At 36.6% G+C, this 16,671-nt stretch overlaps 2 protein-coding genes and 1 pseudogene across 2 annotated transcripts; 1 reads left to right on the top strand and 2 right to left on the bottom strand.

Moving 5' to 3' along the window:
- Positions 1-399: 399 nt before the first annotated feature.
- On the top strand, positions 400-1,081 carry LOC131805092 (histone H1-like). Its single transcript, XM_059128338.1, has 2 exons — positions 400-614; positions 673-1,081. The coding sequence occupies exons 1-2, from the start codon at positions 400-402 to the stop codon at positions 1,079-1,081; spliced, it is 624 nt and encodes a 207-aa protein (XP_058984321.1).
- An 803-nt stretch (positions 1,082-1,884) lies between these two features.
- LOC131804860 (histone H2B-like) lies at positions 1,885-2,901 on the bottom strand. Its single transcript, XM_059128113.1, has one exon. It carries the CDS (start codon positions 2,349-2,351, stop codon positions 1,977-1,979), a length of 375 nt encoding a protein of 124 aa, XP_058984096.1. The 5' UTR covers positions 2,352-2,901; the 3' UTR covers positions 1,885-1,976.
- Positions 2,902-14,446: 11,545 nt separating this feature from the next.
- On the bottom strand, positions 14,447-14,762 carry LOC131804863 (histone H4-like; annotated as a pseudogene).
- Between the last annotated feature and the right edge of the window lie 1,909 nt (positions 14,763-16,671).

The following is a 16,671-nucleotide window of genomic DNA, read 5'->3' as shown; positions in this document are numbered from 1 at the left end:
CGATGAAGCGCTCTTTTCTTTTGTAAGTATTTATTATTTATTTCTCTAGTATAAGTTAATTTGAAGTAAAAACAAAAAAATGTTATGAACTCCTTTTTATGATTCCTTTTTTTTGGAGAAATATTGAATAAGGATATAAAACTAGTATTACGGATATGTTTGTATACCTGGTACAACATATGCATGTATAATAGACATAGACTCAGAAAAATACTAATATGCTAAGTAATATTAAGACCTATTGTTAGACGTAAGTTATTGAAATGTTGTTTATGGATTTTGGAATAAATAAATTTGAAGCATTTGAAGCACCGCCGCTGCTAACAAAAATAATAGTACACATAAATTTGTGAGTGTATTTGTGTTAACAGTGAAATATAAACCAAACAGTGAATAACCATGTCTGACGCCGCCGTTGTTGAAGCCACCGCCTCCCCAGATGCCGCTGTTGAGAAAAAGGCACCGAAAAAAGCCGCTGCCAAAGCAAAGAAAACATCAGCTGCCCCTACCCACCCTCCAACCCAGCAAATGGCTGATGCCGCCATCAAGACCCTGAAGGAACGTGGAGCTTCATCATTGCCCGCCATCAAGAAATACTTGGCAGCACCTACAAAGTAGATGCCCAAAAAATGGCCCCCTTCATCAAGAAGTACTTGAAAGGTGCCGTTGCAGTCTAAAATTGATCCAAACTAAAGGTAAGGGTGCTTCTGGTTCATTCAAATTGTCTGCTTCGACCTCCAAGGAACCCAAAGCCAAGACTGCTGAAAAGAAGAAGAAGGCCCCAGCCGCTGGTGACAAAAAGAAGAAGGCTGCCGCCCCTAAAAGGCCGCTGGTGAGAAGAAGTCAGCTGCCAAAAAAACCCTCTGCCGCCAAGAAGACCGCTGAAAAGAAGAAGGCCGACAAAACAAAGGCAAAGGCTGCCAAGAAAACCGGTACAGTAAAAGCTAAACCAACAAAGACCGCCGCCAAAGCATTTGCCACTAAACCAAAGGCACCCAAGGCAAAAACTGCAGCTGCTAACCCCAAAAAGGCCGCAGCAGCAAAGAAGCCAGATGCTAAGAAAGCGGCGGCTTTAATGTAATTTGTAATTTTTCCCAGAAAGATTACTTTTTCCACAATATATTCGATATTCGAAAACATACTATCTAACAGCCCTTTTCAGGGCTACAAATATAATTAAAAATGAGACAAATATTTATTTTCAACAGCTATGGTATATTTTTGTTACCTAAAATAAAAAATTTATATACGTGTTTGATTTTGGGAAAAAATTACTTTTGCTAATTACTGTTGTTATTAGGTAATTTAATTGAGCCAATATAATCATGGACGCCACTGGTTTATTTTTTAACCCAGGTCATAAAAGATAATAAAATATTTAAAATTTTTCCTAATTACAACAGGTCACAATTCTCAAAAATCCCCATAATTTGGTAATTTTTATAATTTCTACTTAATTATGAAAATTTTGCCATTTTTATATTCTCTGTCTAATTTCACAAATTTCATCCAAATATGGCATTTCGGCAAAATATTTACATTTTCCATCAATAAATTTTTTCTTTTGAAAATGTCTGCCTCAGCTGTATATTTCGTTGCTTTGGCGTTGTGCTGAAACAAAATGCTCACACATACATGATGCCCATTCGATATTGATCAACGACGGCAAGGCAAATCACCACTAACACACGCACACATATACGACGACGATGCCTGTTATTGCATATCGCACAAGCAAGCATAGAACCCAAGCAAGCAAAGGCTAAACAAAGGTACATATTCGAGTTAGCTGAATACATGGAAAAATCATTGTATAGAGAAAATTATGTTTCCTATGGAATTTTATTCGTTTATTACTAAATAATGATTAATTGTAGTTTCAACAAAAATATGATCTCTTTTGAAATGTTTTTTGTGGCCCTGAAAACGGCCTTTTAAGGTAGTATTTCGACGCAAAATGAAAAATATCAAGACATTTACTTGGAGCTGGTGTATTTAGTAACAGCCTTGGTACCTTCACTGACGGCGGGCTTAGCCAATTCACCGGGCAACAATAGACGGACGGCGGTCTGGATTTCCCGACTGGTGATGGTTGAGCGCTTGTTGTAGTGGGCCAAACGAGAGGCTTCGGCGGCAATACGTTCGAAGATATCGTTGACGAAACTGTTCATGATGCTCATGGCCTTCGAGGAGATACCGGTGTCGGGATGGACTTGCATCAACACTTTGCAAATGTAGATAGCGTAACTCTCCTTACGCTTGGTACGTCTCTTCGACTTATCGCCCTTGGTAATGTTCTTTTGGGCTTTGGCGGCCTTATTTGCTGCTTTACCACTGGTTTTAGGAGGCATTTTCACTTATTATTTTTTTTTTTGAATCACACAAACACTTTTAACACTGTTCACAAATGATAACCAAAACGGTTTTTGCTTTTTTTTTGCTTTTAAATTTGCCATTTATTTGTTTTAAATTGTCAGATTATACATTATATACTTAATGGCTACAGTATAAAATAGGTTAGTAAGTAAACATTCTCCTTTGCCATAGGGCTTACAATGTAGGAGACTACGATATTAAGATTATATTAGTGCCGCATTTTTATGCTAAGCAATCATTAAATTAATTTAGTGTTTTAACAACATTCGTTGGTATAGATATGCCTTAAAAGTTAAAAAAAGGCTAATACAAAAAAAATAAAATAAAATAAAAACTTAAATCTACCTTAAAACTATATAAACTTAACCTAATCTATTTACAATTATATTATTACTGAGCTGTGTTGTAGACAGGCTCAGAGTCAGCGTCAAATCTGTGATACCTACGATGGTAGTACATTAGGCGTTCATCATCGTAGAGCAATCCTTCGTCGCGTAATTTTAGTAGAGCTGCGGGTGGCAGATGCTTCCTTCTTTGATAACCAAAACGGCCAGCTATACAGAATTTGTAGATTGTAGTCGACAAGAATTTCAGGTAGTCACAGCTAGCAGGCACACACAAGCCAAACCACCCCATTATTGAAGAAATGTGTGTGTGAGAAAAGTATAAATAGCACATTGCGTCTGGCAATTTTTATCCATTTTGTATTGTGGTGTTGTGCAGTGCGGCTCTCTATCGGAAAGAAATTGTGAAAGAGTGATTTTGACTGTGCTTTGTTTTGGCTTTGCTAAAAATGTAAAAATAAAGCATACTCTTTGGCGCTGATTTATAAAAGGCGACATCATACTCCTGTGTTCATTATGCAACCTAGAGTGCCCGTCGGCTCGTCATCTAGTGGTTTTGTAAAATTACCATGTCGGCCGATGGAGCAGTTAAGCTGAAGAGTAACACCGTCCCTCACATCGATAGTGCAGTACAAAAGGTGTATGCATCCACTAAGTTGGTGGCTGCCATGCAAAAGGTCGGTGCTGCGAAAACCTTTGAAGTAAAGTACATGGCACAACCAGCGGTGGATATCAGGTTGTGATATCCGATAGATACCGGAAATGTAAGAAGAAGCGCAGCAACAGTGATCCAAATTTTGAATCGGTGAAACTCAATGCTTTGATTCAACAATTACAAAAGGATCTGACAATAGCCCACGAGGAAAATCGATCTCTTATGGCAAACCTGGATTAAGTCATCAAAACCAAGTAGAAACTGTACAAAAACTTTCCTTGGCATATGGAAGGGAAATGGCTTTTCATCGTACCATAGCCCATCTCCGACGAAAACTGGATATTCAAATGGTCAATACCCATAATAAAAACACATTAAATTCGCCGAATCAAAACATCATATTCGACAAGGCTGATGAAATGCCAACAAATTCAGAAGCCAATTTTCAAAAGAAGGATGATTGGGCTGACGAGGTGGCCGAAGACCTCGGTATGGCGATGGATATTGTTCCAGAAAAGGCAAATATAGACGTTGCAGTTCACAAAGATGCAATTCTAAAAACAACAACTGTTCCCCAAAATATTGGCTGTCCAAAGAAGACCAAGAATTCATCTATTTCGACATGTGGAGCCGCTGAAGCAGCTCTTGGGGGTAAAGTGCCTCCTTTGAACACCAAGCAGTCAACGGGCAAATCTATGCCGGCGTTTTCCCTATATGATGTGAGTGTCAAGGAAATTTCAGGGATCCTCAACCAACGATACCGTTCAGGTGAGTTCTCTATATCGATTTTACGTCCGTCTGTGCTGTCTCATAAGGTTAGGGGCTTAAATATATATGAGGAAGTTGGGGCCTTGTTAACAGAGCGAGGTTATAAATTTCACACATATACGCCGAGGTCGTTGTTGCCCTATATGTTGTTTATTGAAATCCTAACTGAAGAATTTAGTAGTGATGAAGTTAAAGACTTTTTTCGCAATAATGTTTTATTCCCAGTGGAGATTGTATGATTAAGCAGCATTTCCATAAATAAATGGTTACTTAGAGTAACAAAAATTTCTGATATTGCAAGTCTATATAAGCTGAACAGAATCTTGGATTGCGATATCAAAATTAAGAAAGACAAAGGTCGTGATTTCATAATTTGCTTCAATTGTCAAAGGCCTGGTTATATTTCGAATAATTGCACAATGCCCCCTCGGTGCAATATGTGTTTGGAAAACCACCCTTCTTACAAATGCCCCATTCCATCCAAGGGTAAGGAGATACTGGTAGAAAACATTGATCCTACCACAGGTAAGGTCTGTCAACAGCCTCCACAGCCTGTCAGTTGTGTGAACTGTAGAGTTGTTGGACATACGGCATCCTCCCGTGTCTCTCCTAGGCGACCGACTATACTTGCCAGAAAAGCCTAAAACCGCGCAGATGTTCAAGCTAAGGCTGAGGCCCGCTCGCAACGTTTGGCCTCGACTAAAGCTTGTATTTCCTTTTCTCGGGCTTTGAGAGGCAATGCCAGATCACCTCCTTCTACTTCCAGACTGACCGAAAATCCGTCTCGGTCTGTTATAAACCGCTGAGACCAACAATAATAATATAATACAATTTTTTAGTACAGATTTCATTACAAAATGTGAAAAGGCCAAAACGTTTGGACCTACTTTTAAGCAAATCCAGGAGGCATTTTTTGCAAAACTTTATCACGGATAGAGGTCCTGAAATATTATTATTAGCCGAGCATACATTAAGACCTATACATAACTTCAAAATTGATGGTTACACCCCTTTATTCAATACAGGAGTAACGGAGGTGGCACTGCGATATTGATTAAAGACAATTTCCGTTGCAGTCGCATCTCAATCTCTACAGGGGCAATTGAGTCCTGTGTTGTAAGAGTCTCTACTGCAAACCGATGACCATGTTTCAAGTTTCTGATCTTCTGCCTTTGATAAACCTTCAGTCAGAAGGAGAGGTTTTCATTGGTGGGGATCTTAACGCTAAACACCCGTCTTGGGGTGGGGTAGAATCTGACTCCAGAGGCAGGGCACTGGCCAATTTTCTAGTTGACTGCCCTAACTTTGAAATTTTTTCATCTGACATTCCCACTAGGCCGATCGGTGCGTCTGGCTTTTTCATTGATATCTTTTTGTGAACTCCTGGTCTACCTCTGGAGAACGGCTACAGATTGTCTAAAGCTTACGATTACGAATCTGATCACAGATCAGTTGGGGTAGTCCTCATTTTAGAAGAGCTGGCATCAAGAGAAGTTACGACATTTCTCAACTTTGATAGGATGAATACCAACAGTTTTAAGGGAAAAATAAGAGAGAGACTTTCGAATATCTCTCTTCCTGTAGATAGAAATTTCTCAATCCAGAAATTAGATACTGCTGTTGAAAATCTTGAAACTGTTGATGTTGCTATTGATGAGTCGGTCCCAAAATTAAAAGTCAGATCTTTGGCTCTTGGTAACCTCCCACCGAGAATAATGCGCTGCATTCGAGAACGTAAAAGAATTTGCAGAACACTCAGAAGATCAAATGATCCATTCCGCTTTTCTTCTCTAAGATCGGACATAAATAATGTAGATCGAATTATTGAAGACTCAATTCGCATATTTGAGTACGAAAGATATCAATTCTTTTTGGAAGATATCAGAGTTGACAACCGAACCTCTTCCCAGGTGAAGGCGGCGGCCGGCTTAAAATCTAAGGATACGGTAAATGAGCCGAAGGACCTAAATGGTGATCCTATTTATGATGATATGTTAAAGGCTGAAACTTTCGCTGGACATATGCAGGACGTGTTGCGCCCTATTGATAGGCCTTTCGATCAGTCCTTCGTAAGCTTAGTTAATCGAGCTATCAAGGGGATGAACGACCGGTCTTCCTTGGAGAGCTTTAGTCCAACTTTCCCTGCGGACGGTTCAGCATCTGACAGAATGGCTAGATGGGAGGAGGCCGGATTCATCCGTCCTGGTGGTATTGAAAGCCCTATTGCCAGTAGATCCACAAAAAAATCTAGTGGATTGGACAAAATTCCAGACATTGCTTTAATTTTTGCTGTAATTTTTGGATTTCTGGCAATTCTATTTAACCACTGCCTAAACCTAGGTTATTTCCCTGCGGCCTAGAAAAAGGCCATGGTAATACCTGTCTTAAAAAGAGGTGCAATACCTGATCAGTTTGGAAGTTATAGGCCCATATCTATGCTATCCGCATTTGGCAGGTTATTCGAGTTCTTCATACTAAAACACTTAAAAATCATAGTCGAAGATGAAAAAATCCTCAAATATTGCCAATTTGCTTTTAGAGCGGCACACTCCACTTCCCACGCCCTTTCTCTCTTTGCATCTTTTGTGGTAAAGGGATTCAACAGAAATGCGGTACAATTGCGGTAACATTAGATTTTGAACAAATGCACAGCTATTGTTTCCAGGAGAAAATCTAAGGTAGTATATCCTAACTTTAGATCCTATCACCCTGTTCTTAAAATAGGAGGAGAAACTATAAAATTAGCAGACAAAATACGGTACCTTGGAGTCATTTTCTGTGAACGTATGCAGTTTGTTAGACACGTAGATTTTATCTTGAAAAGGGCCAAAAAGGTGTACTTTGCTTACCAAGGTGTTTTGATACACAACGGTGGTCTAAGTAAGAAAATAAAACTACTCCCCAATAATAAGGTAATAAGGTCAATCATCTCCTACGCATTTCCCATTTGGTTTGTAATATCTTCAAGTCAGATGGAGAGGCTTAGGCGATGGGAAAGGTCTGTCCTGACTTACTGTCTAGGAATGGGTAGCATCATAAGACCTAATGGATCTTTTCGAAGACCGTCATGTAGGGTAATTTACCACGCGGCTGAACTGGAAAGAATTGATTCTTGAGACGGCACAGATTGTTGACAACGAACTTCTAAAAGGATCCCTGGAATTTCATATTGATGCAGATACATTAGCTGTGTGCAAACACCTCCCACCAGTAGCTCTGCTAAAACTTAATGAGCAGAACCTCCTTTACAATAATGAAAATAAGTTAATGTTTTATCATAGACGGTTTAATACATTAAACATAACTGACACCATTTATAACACGGCGCAGTAGATATTTGTACATATGTAAATAGTAGTCTTAAGTTCCCTTCCTTTAGTATAAGTTCTTAGATTTAAGATATAACTTTAAGATTTTTTGTAAGTGATTAATCCTTTTTATGTTGAATTTTTTGGCCTGTAATTAATTAATTGTTTTTGTAAAAAATAACTTGATGTACGTTTAGTTATGTAAGCAATTTAGCAGTAAGCCATTCTGTTTAGTCTTAAGATTGTTCTTCAATAAAAAATGGCTGTAGCCAAAAAAACAAAAAAAGCTATTTTTATCATTTGTGTTTTTCAGTGCTTAAGTGAAGTGTTCAAAACTAAAATAAAGTGAAAAGTGCCAGTGTCTTAAAAAAACACAAATTAAAGAGATAAAATTTTCGTTCTAAAAAACGGAGATAAAATTTTTGTTGTTTTTTGTGGTTTCAACAATTTGAACAATACCGTCGGCGGCGTTGAATTTTAGCCGCTGGCATGTCTTCTGTTAAGGAGGAATTATTGTCTGCTGCAGGCAATTCAAAGTAAAAGTACACTGTGGACGAGGTTATATTAAACACACCTATTGAAGCAGATGAAAACACAAAATTCATCCATATTAAAAGGAAGAAGAAGAGAAATAGCAGCTACGAAGAAACAATGACTGAAAATAAAATTGAGTCTCGCAAACAAGCACTGGAAATCGAACTCAGTAGACTTACTAAACTACAAGAGCACTCTGCAAGGCAACTTACAGCAGCAGCTTCTAAAGAAAACAGCTACAAAAGAATTATACAAGTCCTACAAAAACGTCTGGCTGTATATGAAGATGAAATTAGTACATCATATCCTGAATTAATGGACATTGAAGGTGGCACAATATCAGTGCAAAATTCATCAGAAGCAGAGGTACACGCAAGCCGAGCGTTGTTAAAGACAGGCAAGACGCCGATACTGTCTGGGACATCAACGAGCAAAGATGATTGGGCTGCAGAATTAGCTGAAATCGAAAGCAGACATTATATTAAAATTCACAAAACACACGCCTAAACAACTACTACCATATTCGGTGGTAATTGAAAGACTATCTCACATGTATACAATAGAAGAAGTGAAAGAATTTCTTGAAAATCTAAATTTTAAAATCATTATTCAAAAAACGGCGAAAATAGGCTCTGATAAGTGGATTGTTAGACTAGAGCGGAGTACAGAAATTCAGAAGCTATACAAAGTTAATAGAATATTAGACCGTTGCGTAGTATTTAAAAAGGCAAAAGGAAGGGAATATATCAAATGTGTAAATTGCCAAAACCAGGGCATGTTGCGAGTAACTTTGGCATGATTTACAATTGTGTAAAATGCAGCGTGCAACATGGTGCGGGTAATTGCTTAATTTTATGCAAAGACTGAGGAAAGTGATACTGGGATTGGAGCAAAAATTGTGTAAATTGAAAGATGAAGGGACATGTTGCTAGTGCACGTGATTGCCCAACCAGATTACCCATTTTAAGGAAAAGTCGAGAAAGGAAAGAGGAAAGAGAAGCAACCAAATAAAATAAGAACTGAAAAGATATTAGGAGCTAGGTATGGATCGTACGCAGCAGCTGCTAGTGAAAAAACCCAGCCTAGGAGCACAACAGCAACACAAAAGGCAACAGAGGACCTGCATTTTTATCGATGTCTTTGGCAAATGAATGCAAAAATTCATTTGGCAAAAACATGACAGAATTGTTAACTGATCTTGAAAACTATCAAAAACAATGTCATAAAAATCAGGCAGCAGAAGGAAAATCCACTGCTATACTGGGTCTCTTGATGTACATTAAAGCGTATAAATGGTGAAATGCATATTTCTCAATGTGAATTCTGTAGTGTCTCTTGAAAGAAGACATTACTTAAACAATTTCATTAAAAAACATAAGCCAGATATATTGTTACTGGCAGAACATAAAATGTCTTATGGACATAAACTACAGATTGAGGAATATGCACTTCATCGACAATGTAGGGCAGAAAAAAAGGAGGTGGAACAGCCATACTCATAAAAAGTTCATATAAATATGAAGAAATAACGATAAACACAGGCAACATAGAATCTTGTGGAATCATACTGTATAAGACAGAAGGCCTGCACATAATATTCATTTTTATGTATCTTGCTCTTAAAACTTCTTTTAGACCCTCCAGTCTCGATGAAATTTAAAATTTAGGTGCAAACAATGATATTGTCATTGGATGTGACCTAAATGCGAAACACAGAGACTGAGAGGAAGCATTAATAATGAAAGGGGTTGTGAATTTAGGGAAAATCTCTTATGTTGCCCCAATTTAAACATTTGCCCCACAGCAGGACACACAAGGCCCAACAGAGTTGAAGATTCATACATAGATTTCTTCATAATAATGCCAGGTGTTGTAAGAACAGAGTATGGCCTGTTAACAACACATGGTTTTGAATCGGATTATAAGGCCGCTGAAATAATAATTAATATTAATATCCAACCGAAAGATATAATGACCTACTGTAATTATGAAAAAATTAACATAGAAAGATACAAGAGAAGACTAGAAAACAGACTATTAGGACATGAATTGCCAATATATAGAAATGCAACAATTACTGAAATAGACACCTGCATAGACAATTTAAACAACATATTTAAAGAAACAATAGAAGAGAGTGTGTACCAAAACAAATTTGTAAAAAACAAAATTTTAGGTAAATTACCAAATAATATTATAAATTTAATAAAGGAAAGAAAAAGATTACAGAAAATTCTACACAGAACACCTGATCCAGGCAGATATAATATAATCAGGGCTGATATTAGAAACCTCGGTATTAATATTAAAAGAATTAATAATCCCAACAAATCCCATTTAGAAAAAATTAAAGTAAACCCTTCCACATTTTCTAAAGTGAAAGCTGCTGCTGGGCTGATTCAAAGGGAACCAATAAGCACTCTATTTAGCGATAGAGGAAATCCCATAAATAATGATGAAGAAAAAGCCGAATTATTGGCTAACCATCTTCAATATATACAGCAAATAGGGGATAGTGAAACAAACTCTACCATCCACAACTTCTTAATTGAAGCTGTGGAGGGAATAGAGGATCACAATCCCCTGGTAAGTTTTGGAGAAGAAACTGCAGCGGATGGAGTTATAGGAAATGAAGATAAATGGACTGGGGGTGGATTTTTCAACCCCACAGCCGTATCAGACGCAATTAAAAAAAAGATTCTCCAAAAAATCTAGTGGAATAGATGGGATCCCGGATATAGCCATAAAAAAAAGCTGGAAGTGCAATATGCAATTTTCTAGCTATTCTTTTTAACCAGGCATTTAACATCGGTTACTTTCCAAACAAATGAAAGAAAGCTTTAGTAATACCAATTAAAAAACCAAATACGAATGGTAAATATTGTGAAGATTATAGACCCATTTCTGCCCTGTCCCCATTTAGTAAACTTTACGAATATTTTCTTCTTGAAAAAATTAAACATACCATAGAAGAACACAAAATTCTAAGAGATTGCCAATTCGGCTTTAGACCACAACATTCTACTTCACATGCCCTTGTAGCATTTACAAATTATGTTACAAATGAGTACAGGAGAAAGATGGGTACTATGGCTGTAACACTAGACTTTAAAAAATCCTTTGATAAAGTATAGCAAAAAGATATACTTTATAAATTACAATCCTTTGGTTTTGACAAACAACTCTGTAGGATGTCGGCAGACTTTCTAAAGGATAGGCAATTCAGAATTAAAGTCGGAGATAATGTATCTGAGCAACACCCGGTTCATTCAGGTGTCCCACAGGGATCGCTTTTGGGCCCGGTGTTGTACAATATATTCATCAGTGATATTCCTGGGCCACCTGAAGGAGGTCTGCTACTAACATATGCAGGTGATGTCATTAGCGGAAAATAAATAAATATCTAGAAAAGCTATGTGACTATTTTAAAAAATGGGAACTAAAATTAAACGTCCCAAAATGCCTTGCTGTTATATTGAGTGGTAAAGCAAGACAAATTTTCCCGAGTTTCAGAAGACACATACCCAGGGTAAAAATTTATGGTCAAGTCATAGGGCACTCAGACAAAATTAAATATCTAGGGGTAATATTTAATAAATACTTTGATTTCTGCAAACATGTAGATCGTGTCCTGGCTAAAGCCAAAAGAACCTATTTTATGTATCAAAAATATTTAGAATTAAAGGAGGTCTTACCTCGGACATTAAATTATTAATGTACAAACAAATAATAAGACCCACGATAGCGTATGCCTTTCCATCATGGGCTGATCTCTCCTCAGCTCAGATGGAAAGGATACGTAGATTCGAAAGGAAGGCAATATGTGCAGCTGTAGGCTTAAGAGCTGGTACAAATTGTCTGGGAGAAATTAGAAAGCCATCAAACAGAAACATTTATGACGCCATCAACTTTAGCAGAATAGATGTTTTTATGATAGATTTGTTTTGAGAAACACAGAGAGAGTGAAAATATGACAGTACAGAACTTTATTAACAATGTAGAAGATTTTGAAGTACTCTGCACTAGAAAGCATTTACCACCAATACCATTATTTACATTAAAAGAAACAGGTATCCTTTACCAAAATGATAAATTAATTTATTATCACAGAAGGAGATCAAGATTTGATCCCACTACTGACACTATATAATATGGAGCAGTAATTTGTACACATTGTATATAGTTAGTTATAAGTAGTTAGAACAAGAAGTTAGTATAAGTTTAATTATAAAATTAGTTTATAAGAAATCTTTAAAAATGGTCTTTTTTAATTTTTTGGGCAAAAAACCATATATGTGATGAAATTCAATTTAAAAAATAAATAATAATAATAACAATCCTTTGTTAACACCAAAATGTAACAGAAAAACAAAAATGTAACTATCGTAGATTCATGTGCCACTGAGCACCAAGAATATGTGTAATCTAACTAAATATTACTTTAGTCACTTAAGTGCAAAATGTAACCAAATAAATTAATAAATAAATGGCAAATTTAAAACCTGAAAAACCTGTCAATTTTTTATCATTTGTGTTTTTCAGTACTTAGGTGAAGTGTTCAAAACTAAAATAAAGTGAAAATTTCTGGTCATGGTAAAGCTAAGGGGAAGGCAAAGTCCCGTTCCAATCGTGCCGGTCTTCAATTCCCCGTCGGTCGTATCCATCGTCTGTTGCGCAAAGGCAACTATGCTATTTAGCCGCTGTCATTGATATTTGGCTGCTGAAGTCTTGAGTTGGCTGGCAATGCTGTCCGTCACAACAAGAAGACTCGCATCATTCCCCGTCACTTGCAATTGGCCATCCGTAACGACGAAGAATTCAACAAATTGCTGTCTGGCGTTACCATTGCCCAAGGTGGTGTATTGCCAAACATCCAAGCCGAAAAGAAAGCCTAAATTATCTCGAAAGAAGGTATTATGGAATGAAGAAGAAGAATACAGACCATCGTATAATTCCATAAAAAAATCAACCAATCCGTCCTTTTCAGGACGACAAAAAATATTTCAAAAAAGAAAGAATGCCCTCAAACAACATTTGTATGAAAAAAATAAAAATTCTCAATAATTTTCTATGAGACGTTGGAAGAATAACTGTTTTTCGTTCTCAGTTGCATATTTGTGTTGTTGTTGTTGTCTCTTATGATTTCAGGAATAGAGCGAGACAGAGAGATCGCGGCGCCACCAAATGAGTATGTATACTATGAAGAAGAAGAAGAAAATGAAGAAGCATGTGGCAGTTGGTGGTGGCTCGCAGTAATTTTATGTGAAAAAATCGCACCCGGCGCATTCTTCGGGAAGGCATAAAGTAGATGATTTGCAAGGAATTTTGGCGGCAGAATAGTGTTGTGGTGGAAATAAATCGACGCATGCCTGAAAATAAAAGTACATTGTGGTGCTATGGCACACAAAATAGAATAAAAGTAACATAATAAAATTAAAATGAACCAAAATAATTACAAAGAAAAATAGAATAACGTAAATTAATAATTAAATTAAAATAAAATAAAAAAATTTGTAAAAATTTAGGCAAATATTAATGAAAATTTAAAGAAATTTGTATGAAAATATTTGCAAATAAATTAAAGGAATTTAGAATAATAAATAGATTTTAGGAAAATGAAGAATGCTTTTGACGAAATCGAAAAAACTTAAATTAATAATAAGGAAATAAATAAAATAACATTAAATAAAAGGAAATAGTGATTATTAAAAAATAATCTAATGAAAAATTAAATTCAAATTAATTGAAAATTGAATAAGAGAATTTAACATAAATAAAATAAAATTCATTTAATGAAGAATTTTTAAATAAACCTCAATTTTTAAAAAAATGTTCGGTAAAATTTTAAAGGAAATTATTAGTGAATAATTTACAATTTTTAATGAGATTTTTTGAAATAAAATGAGTCAACGATCTATTTAATAAATATTTTCAACGATTTTAAAATAAAGTTTGGAAAAAGTTCATTAAAAAAGTCCAAAATCACAACGAAATTCCTTTATTGCCACAGCATGGTTGTTCTTTAGTAATATCGACTAAATAATACCAATACATACGTAAAGCGACGCTATGTTATACTCATATTATACGAAAAAGAAGAAGAGCAACTAAATGTGTTCAGCGATGTGGGTTGCCGACGGCATGTTTATGATCGGGAATAAAATACGAGACCTCGGTAAAACAATGGTTTCGGTGAAAATATTCTTGAGAAAATTGAAACGGGTAAGTATTTATATTTTTTCTTTCTTTGATTTTTATACATTTAAAACGAAATGAAATGAAAACGAAATTTAATAAAAATTCTAAAATTCCTTTATTTCCTAAGATAAGTGTTTATTTTTTTCTTTATTTTAATTAAAAAATAGATTTCAACAAGATAATATCTCTTTTTTGATATGTTTTGTGGTCCTGAAAAGGACTGATTGTTTTGTTGTAAAAAAGATTTCTCCAAATTGCGTCAAGAATTTTTTTAACCGCCGAAACCGTACAATGTACGGCCTTGCCTCTTCAAAGCATATACGACATCCATAGCGGTGACGGCTTTACGCTTAGCATGTTCGGTGTAGGTGACAGCATCACGAATAACGTTTTCCCAAAACACCTTCAGAACACCACGAGTTTCTTCGTAAAACAGGCCACATATACGTTTTACACCACCACGACGAGCCAAACGTATAATAGCTTGGTAATACCTTGGATGTTATCACGGAGCACTTTCCTCTGACGTTTAGCGCCACCTTTTCCCAAGCCTTTACTATCTTTACCACGACCAGTCATTTTTTCACTTTAGTTTATTTCAGTTATCACTTCACGAACTGTTTGAGCACTAATGTATTTTCCGGTTCATGTTTATTTTTTCAATCTCTCTCTAAACATAGTTATTTGATAACTTATTGTCTAAAAATATTTCTTAAGTCTATGGCTTAAAATTACTTTGCATAGCTATTATTTTTCTAAGTTTATCTAATTAATACAACAAGGGGGGTCACATATCTAATGTTACCTTTAATTCAATTAAACAATAAACTAAATGCACAATAAATTTACATTAATAATTCACCTAAAAAAGATGTGTAAAAAAGAGGACTCTAACAGTTTTATATTTTTATTTCTTACATACTATATTAAAACTAAACTTAAACTAATTTACATGCTACTACATACAGTATATACAAGGAAAGGGCGTTACACCAGTTACTGGGCTGTTTGGTAGACAGTGTCGTCAATGTCTAGCGAGCCGAACCTGCGATGATAGAAGAGGAGTGTGTCCTCTCTATATAGAAGACCTTCTTCATCTAGTGTAACTAAACTACTCGGGGGCCTATAATTGGCCATATCCCATTTTCACTCTGCGTTGGCCTTAAGCCCAAGCAGGTCCTAAGAATTCGTCTTTCCCATATGCAAAGCCTTTCCATTTGGTGGGAAGAGATCCCAAACCAAATAGGAAAGGCGTACGCAATTATTGGTCTAATAATCTGTTTATAGATTAATAACCTATCTTCTACAGTCAGACCTTCTCTTCCGCCGATGGCACGGTGATAGGTCCAAAATATGAATTTGGTACAGGCATTTCTTCTTGCTTTTGAAGGTTATAGCCTCGCACTCATCGGCATTTAAATGCAGGTTTGGAAGTATTCAGAGAGTTGCTCTAAATATGCATATCTAAACTAACAGTCATAGTTATATACCTGTTATTTAGAGCTTTAGTCACATAGTCCCCTAAGACCATCAGGGCATGTGATGTTGAATGACCCTGTCTCAAGCCAAATTGACTGTCAGATAGGGATTCCATCCGGTCCTGCAGATTTGCGATTAGATCTTCGTTTCAGTCCTGCTCCAATATTGGGAGCTTTTAGGAATTTATTTCTACGCCATGCATTTTCCTCACTTATTGTGGATCCATCTGCAGTTAAGTTATCTGCAAATGTCACCACTTCTAACAGTGTTGCTAAAAGGAGTGATATCGTCGGCATCGGATTGTCCTTGAACAACATCCGCTAACATGTTAGCCTTTTGGCTAAACACGACTGCCGTAACCCCATCGATCCCGATGAGTTCTGGAGTTTTGGCATAGCGACTAATACCCGCTGCAGCCTTAACTCTACCGTATATACGATCGTTCACCTGGGTTTCACTGAGGAATTGAACCCACTGAGCTGACTCGTATTCCGAAATCGCTCCCTGGATAATTCTATCCGCGTTGCAAATTTCGGCCCTAAGAGTTATATACCTTTCAGGGTTTTGTGTACGATATAATCTTCTGCGTAAGACTTTCTTTTGCCGGATTAGGTCTAGTATTTCTGGCTAAGGTCTACGAGGTCCTCTATTCCCAAAATAAATTTTTGGAATAGCGGTCTCCATGGCGGATCGGAAAACCTCGCTCGTGGCATTGATGCAGGCATCGATTTCGGAATGAGTAACATTCCGATTTATAGGAAGTTGGCAGTTGGGAAGCCCTTCTGCCAAAATCCTGTTGAATAGACTTTTGTCCATTCTTCTAAAGTCGAAGAAAGTCCGTCTTGGTCTACGTATAGGTTCGTCCCCATAAACCGTCATCCTTAATGCCCTGTGGTCAGAACTGCAATTTAAAGTTGCAATACCTCGCCCCCCATTATTATCCACATGGGTACCAGACGAAGCCAAACAGATGTCGATAAAAGATTGTGATCTAATATCTACTCTGGTT

Source organism: Musca domestica, unplaced genomic scaffold (assembly GCF_030504385.1).
Source record: "Musca domestica strain aabys unplaced genomic scaffold, Musca_domestica.polishedcontigs.V.1.1 5, whole genome shotgun sequence".
NCBI lineage: Eukaryota > Metazoa > Arthropoda > Insecta > Diptera > Muscidae > Musca > Musca domestica.
This window is presented reverse-complemented; position numbering and strand designations above follow the sequence as displayed.

Bases quoted from the DNA above. Each gene is read 5' to 3' on its own strand.
- LOC131804860 (XM_059128113.1), bottom strand. From the start codon at position 2,351: ATGCCTCCTAAAACCAGTGGTAAAGCAGCAAATAAGGCCGCCAAAGCC.
- LOC131805092 (XM_059128338.1), top strand. From the start codon at position 400: ATGTCTGACGCCGCCGTTGTTGAAGCCACCGCCTCCCCAGATGCCGCT. The intron at 615-672 runs GTAGATGCCCAA...GTGCCGTTGCAG, and splicing joins TACTTGGCAGCACCTACAAA to TCTAAAATTGATCCAAACTA.